The sequence below is a fragment of the Carlito syrichta genome, unplaced genomic scaffold (genome assembly GCF_000164805.1).
Source record: "Carlito syrichta isolate Samal-C Ts95f unplaced genomic scaffold, Tarsius_syrichta-2.0.1 Scaffold303665, whole genome shotgun sequence".
NCBI lineage: Eukaryota > Metazoa > Chordata > Mammalia > Primates > Tarsiidae > Carlito > Carlito syrichta.
The window spans coordinates 132,635-139,510 of record NW_007247761.1 but is presented as its reverse complement, the minus strand read 5'-3'; the positions used below and the strand labels follow the sequence as shown (position 1 = coordinate 139,510).

General features: G+C 48.3%; 1 protein-coding gene across 2 annotated transcripts in view; it reads right to left on the bottom strand.

Annotated features, from left to right (window-relative positions):
• MTMR3 (myotubularin related protein 3) overlaps positions 1 to 6,876 on the bottom strand; it is a 71,426-nt gene that overhangs the window by 5,575 nt on the left and 58,975 nt on the right. The window contains exons 16-18 of one of the 2 annotated variants that reach the window (XM_008058948.2): positions 4,567 to 5,974; positions 2,554 to 2,664; positions 2,012 to 2,100 (exon numbers count right to left, since the gene is read on the bottom strand). In XM_008058948.2, the coding sequence (XP_008057139.1) occupies positions 2,012 to 2,100; positions 2,554 to 2,664; positions 4,567 to 5,974 (1,608 nt within the window). The remainder of the gene's footprint in view (positions 1 to 2,011; positions 2,101 to 2,553; positions 2,665 to 4,566; positions 5,975 to 6,876) is intronic. The other variant, XM_021712825.1, reaches the window with a different exon arrangement.

Genomic DNA, 6,876 nt, shown 5'->3' with positions numbered 1-6,876 from the left:
GTGAGTGTGCCACTGCACTCCAGCCTGGGTGACAGAGTGAAACTTGAACTCAAAAAAAAAGGAAAAGGGACACTGAACAGACACTCCCAAAGGAAGATATACAAGTGGCCAACAAACATATGAAAACATGTTCAATATCACTAATCAGGTAAATGCAAATTAAAACCACAATGAGATGCCATCTCACGCCAGTCAGAATAGCTATTATTAAAAAGTAAAAAAACAGCAGATGTTGGTGATACTGTGAAGACTGGAATGCACATACACTGTTGGTGGGAATGTAAGCTAGTTCAACCCCTGTGGTAAGCAATTTGGTGATTTCTCAAACACTAAAGACAGATTTGCCATTTGACCCAGCAAAATTCTACTACGGGGTATATGCCCAAAGAAGCATAAATCGTTCTACCAGAAACACTAGCATGTTTATTACAGCATTACTCACAATAGCAAAAACATGGAACCAACCTAGGTGCCCATCAATGGTAGACCAGATTTTTAAAATGTGGTACATACACATCATGGAATATTACATAGCCATAAAAAGTAATGAAATGTCATTTGCTGCAACTTGGATGTAGCTGGAGGCCATCATTCTAAGTGAATTATCACAGAAACAGAATACCGAACACTATATGTTCTCACTCTTAGGTGGGAGCTAAACACTGGGCACACAAGGGCACAAAGACATTGAGGACTACTACAGAGGGGAGAGAGAAGAGACAAGGGTTAAAAAAACCACCCACTGGGTACCATGCTCACCACTTGGGGGGCTGGCTCATAGAAGTTCAAACCTCACTATCACACCCTATACCTATGTAACAAACCTGCACATGTATCCACTGAATCTCAAATAAATTTTAAAAAAAGCAGTGATGCTATTTAACCTAGAAGTTACTAGCATCATTCTGGCATCTCAATGAATGAATGACTCAAGAAATAGCTCTGAAAACTCAACTGATTCCCCCTGGAGAGCAGCCTCTGCTAAAGCACTGCTTCCTGTCACAAGCAAGATGGCCTGGCTGACCTGTGTGATCAGAAGGGGAGCACATGACTGCAGCCTAACTCACCCTTGATGGTATCCTCAGTCAGATGCTTTGAATCTCCCTGAGCCCATCTGCCTGCCTATGTACCCCAGCCCCACGCTTCACCCCAATGAGTGCAGAGAGGGGGAAGGATAGTGTTAGTGTGGAGAAGTTACTGTAGATGTGCAGACACCACAGGCAAATTGTTGCAAATGCTCACCACGTTTGATCAACACGGTCAGTGTCCCTGCAAGGAGGGAAGAAAGAGCTCAGAGGAGAAGCCAGCCAACGGGCTTGGGGCACAGGGTGGGGAGACATATGGTCCTAGAAGCATCATTACTAGGCAAAGACGTTCCATTTTCAACCCAGGTTCACTTGTCAGGGGTGAGCCACGGCACAATTCAGAAACTCCTTATCCCAAGAACAATGAACATCTGCCAGTCACCACCCTAGCTCGGGCAAAGTATCCCTAGTAACTCACTACCTCAACCCAAAAGGAGAGAGAAATCAGGAGCCCTAAGGATTGGAAGACTGTTCTCAGCTGTCCCTACTATTCCCCCCAGCTACAGCTGCTCACCAATGGCACAAGGGAAAACAAGTTTGGAGTCAGAGAGCAGGGAAGGAGTAGGAAAATGAAGTTCCCTGCCCAATGCAAAAAACTACTTTTGCTCATGGCAGTCATATTGAATAGGAAGAAATTTTATGCTGGGAATAAGAAAAGGTGGTTTGAACGGTGGCTGCTGCTCCACCAGTTTGGGAATCAAAACAAGAAAGGGTGTCATTTGTAAATTTCAAAATTTAACAGTGATCATTCTGAATAAACATACCAAATGCAGTTTTACAAACACCAATTTCAGAGACACAGAAGATAAGACTAAGACTAGGGGTTTGCCTCAAGTAAGATGCCCACAACCCTCCACTCTGCAGGTTCTGGGAGCCAAATCTCAGCTTCCACACCTGGCCCACCCTACCACACCGCCCAATGGCACCTGCAGTGGTGCTTCCTACTGGCGAGCCAGAAGGCACTGTCACACGCGTAGCAGTGGGCAGCCAGGTGGTCAGGGAGCCAACGGGTCATCTGCAAAACAGATGGAGTCAGGTTAATGACAAGAGGCCAAACACTGGAACCAGCAGAGCCATGCTGGGGGCAGCAAGAGTCACAGGGACCACATCAGCTCTGGTGGCACCAGCCCAATACTGTCAACAGTACAAGAAAGGCGTCCAAATCATTTCCCTGGAGGGAATTCCAATCTCCCTTGAGATAAAGTGGCAGGCAGCAGCACCCTGGGTCACTGTGAGAGCTGCAAGGCTCCAGATCATAAAGTCAATGAAGAGAGAGGCCAGCTTGCTGGGTCACTGGCTCAAAAACTCTAGGCTTGATATGGGTTCACAGGAGTAGAGATGCCAGAGTTCAAGGCTAGCTATGCTATGAGGTCCTTCCTTGGTCAGGGGAATGGGGTAGGGATGGGAGTGGAAAAGAACCACAAAACAGTTGCATGGATGGCACTCAGAACAGGGGCTGAGCCTGTACCTCCGTGTCCTGTTTATCCACCTGCTCCCAGCTGGCTTCAGAGAAAATCTCTGTGCTGCAGCGAGACAAACAGTTCTGATCCAGATTGCTTTCCGAGTCAGGGATTGAAGTCTGTTGGCAAACAAACACAGCTGACAGAATGAACGGGGTCTCTTCCCAAAAGAAGAAAGGGCTTGGTAAAGAAGGGAATACTGGGAACTCTGGGTAGGGCTGCGTGTTAGGGCTGCTGGATTTGCAGATGCATCAGCCATCAAGAAATGGGTTGAACAATTACAGACATGGGGCTGGGCTCAGCTGGGAGAGGGATACATGGGTTGTGTACAGTGGCTCTTGAGTGGAAAGACAGAATTTAGGATTCTAGAAAGTAAGTGGTAGAGGAGGGACCGAGATGAAATGGGAACTCTGAGTGTCAGCTACTCCAGTGTGCCTGTTTATCCAACCCTGCCACTAATTAAAGCTGAGTGCTTTGGACAAGCCCTCCTTTCCCAGAAGGACTCATTGGGAATGTGAGAAACCACCATAGCATGAAGGAAAAGCCAACAAGTCATTCTGAATTGAAAGTCATTGGATGTGCCCGCCTTTAGTGTATGCTGACTGCTTCAGAGCTAGGCTCACACTTTTACTTGAGTGTGCTAAGTCAGGTCGGCCCAGAGAAGAGAGTACCTCCTTGAGAACTTCTCCTCTGGTACCTTCATTTCCAGCCACCAAGCCCCATCAGTGCTAACTCCTCAACAGTCCTAGACACCAATCCCTTCTCTCCATTTTTACTGCCAGCGCCTGCCATAGGGTGGTGGTACAAATATGAGGGGGAACCCACAAAAATCCAGAATTATCTTTTGGAAGGCAGGCTCCTTGCAGTACACTCAAAATTTGTTCCTCCAGATCAAATAGTCAACCAAAGTTTTCATCTGGAAGTTTTGAGAAGGTTGCAGAAGAAATGTCCTGAGTTGTGGCAGCAGGTGACTGATTCTTCCACCATGACAACACATCTGCCCACACCGTGCTGAGAGTTGATAAACGGCATGACCCCTGTGCCCTACCCTCCCTATTCAACCTATCTCACCGTGAGCAGCTTTTTTTTGCTTCCCCTGGATGAAGAAAATTCCTTAAAGGGAAACGTTTTGCTGATATAGAAAAGGTGAAGCAAGCCGGTGCGGTGGCTCACGCCTATAATCCCAGCACTTTGGGAGGCTGAAGTGAGAGGACTGACTGAGTCCGCGGGTTCGAGATCAGTTTGGGCAACTTGGTGAGACCTCATCTATACAATAAACCAAAAAATTAGCTGGGCGTGGTGGCATGTGCCTGTTATTCCAGCTACTTGGAAGGCTGAGGCAAAAGAATCATCTGAGCCCAGCAGGTTGAGGTTGCGGTGGCCATGAGTATGCCACTGCAGTCCATCCTGGGCGACAGAGTGAGACTCCAACTCAAAAAAAAGGAAAAAGAAAAGGTGAAACGAAAAAATGGCAGTTCAAAATTGTTTTTGAGCAGTGGAAAAAGCGTCTCAGTAGGTGTACTGCATCAAACGAAGAGTACTTTGAAGGTGACTGAAGTTTAACATGTAAGAATAAATACATAATTTTTAGTAAATAAATTCTGGGGTTTTTTTGGTCCCCTTGTTTAAAAGCAACTAAACCTTTAAAGCTACAGCTCACGTCTGAGAGGGCTAATACTTTCCAGCTAATAATGTAGAAAAGGCACTACAATCCGACAGGAATACTTGGCACTGCCCTACAGATGTATTCTGCACAAGAGTTCAAGTCCTTCTGAAGACATATGGTCTCTCTGAAGAGATTTGATCAAATGGATATCTGTGGAAAGTAAGCAAAGCAGAAAAGAAGCAGGCAGCCATTTATGTGGCTGCAGCTGATCCCAAGCCTCTCAACAGAGCTACTCTGGATCTTTCCAATCCTTTTAGAAATCTGTACCAATCACCATGCACTGGCCACAAAGGGTACCCAGCCTCAGTGTGCCATATCTCCTCTGGCAGCTATGAGGGAACCGTGGCCTACTCACCACTTCATCCCCAAAGTCCCCATTGAAACGTAGGGAGCTGGTCAGGTACTGGCTCTCCAGGCGACTCTTCAGCTCCTGGACTTGTTTCTTCAGGGTCTCCACTTCCTGCTGGTGGCCTGACTCAATCTGACGCAGGCGCTGTTGGATTGTGTCTGTGTATACAGGCATGCCATCATCGTCCAGGTGGCTGCGAGAAGGCTGGTCAGGGCTGCTAGTCACAGATGGCCTCCCTGAGTGGCTGTGCAGCCACTTGTGGTGCAAGTTCCTTGAGTGTAAGTGGGCAGAACTGCAGCTTATAGCAGACAGCTGGCGGCTTAGTGAGTCCTTGCTCCTACCAGTTTCTCCATTGGTGCAGTGCCCGTTGGGTGTGGGATACTTCTGGAGAGTGCTAAGCCCTGGGGGTTGCTCTGAGGCCTTGTTTCCAGTCTCTGGGACACCGTTGCAAACAAGTCCCTCTTTACATTCGGCTAAAGGCAAGGCACAAGGGGAACGTGTTGGGCTGAGAGTGCTGCCAGGGGAAGTCCTGTGCATCACAGACCCCATTTGGGGCCTCTCCACCAAGTTCCTTTCTGAAGGGCTGGACTCCATGGTTTGGGGGAGCGTGTCCTTGCCACTGAGTCTGCCACTATTCATCAGGCAAGGCCTATGATGATCTTGGGGCCCACTTTCTGACTTCACCTTATCTTCCATTAACAAGTCCATGGAACTGTCCACGTTTGGTCCTCTGGTCTCAAATGGGACTTGGGAAGTTAGCAGAGAATGTGACTGTGAGGTACCATAACCAACTTTTGCATCTCCTGGGATTGAAAGAACTTTCTCCCTTTCCTCTGTGAGCTCGCCTATTCGAAGATGCTCCATAGGGATCTCCTGGGACTCCTCTGTCCCAGGGAGAGCCTGGAGAGAACTGAGAACACTGTCACCCTGCTGTTCAGGAATACTCTGTGAGAAAAGAGACAAGCTTGCTCCCGGATGGTTCCTCAGAGCAGCATCACCCAGTTCTGGATCTTGGTGAAGTCTGATGGCTGAGACCTCAGGCATTTTCCTCCTGCTCTCCTTTTCTAATAGAGCCTCCTCTTTGACCTCTTGGATCTCAATGTCCCCCCTCTGGGCCGGCTCCTCTACACCACTCTCCTCTTTGGTGGCTTCTTGCAAAATGTTTTCCATCTGCCCCTCGGCCACTCCAGCTGCAACAGAAAGTTCGGCGCCCCCTGGCACTCTGGTGGGCTTTCCCAGGCTGTCAACAGAAAGAGGCTCCTCTCCAGGGCCAGCCAGGCTGCTCAGCTCTAGTGAACGCCGGTGCTCCTGCCACTTCTCATTCAGGCTGGGGTCACTGCTACGCCGGCTAGCCAGAGGCACTGCGTTGTCGCAAGCTGTGGTCAGATTGTCAAATGATCTAGTCTTTGGTAGCCTAAAAGAAAGGAGTTAAGGGAAATGAGAATCTCGGAGGCCATCAGAGGGAAGTAGGAAACAATAGGTTTTAACAAGCAGTTGTAGCCAGGCTCGGTGGCTCAGTCTGTAATCCCACGCCTTTGGGAGGCTGAAGTGAGTGGATTGCCTGAGCCCGCGGGTTCGAGACCCGCCTGGGCAGTGAGACCTCATCTCTACAATAAATAAAAAAATCAGCCGGGCGTGGTAGCGCATGCCTGTAATTCCAGCTACTTGAAAGGCTGAGGCGGAAGGATGGCCGGAGCCCAGCAGGTCGAGGCTGCGGTGGCTGGGAGTGGCCACTGTACTCCAGTCTGGGCGACAGAGTGAGGCTCCAACTCAAAAAAAAAAAACCAAACAAGCAGTTGTTTCATGACTGGGTCCATTACAGCTGCTTGTAGAATCGTGGCATCTCTGGAGCGAAGCTCAGGCTGCTAGAGTGGCAGACTCCCAAGTGAGTCCTCATTCTAGTATGTGCTCCCACACTGTCCTTACTCCATACCCCATACAGCCAAATAAGCTAACACCAAACGCTATTTTCAAAAGACATTTTTCATGATGCTGCTGTGTTTTTCAGCTGATATTACAGTATTTTAAAGTAATGTATTATCAGCCTGAATTTAATAAAGCTAATTCACAAGTGGCAAGACCAAATTTTCCATCATTTGACAGCATATGCCTTTCAAGCCTCAAAAGAAAAATGGCAGGGAGGCAGGAGTACACAGCAGTGGGTGAAACTACAAACCAGAGGGTCACAGAGAACCCAGAGGAATTTGCTCCATCATGGAGAAACTGCTCAATACATGCGAAAGGATAATGGAGCAACAGGGCCTAGCCCACTTCCAGAAACAAGCTCTTACTGCCTCCTAGCCCAGAAACCTTTAC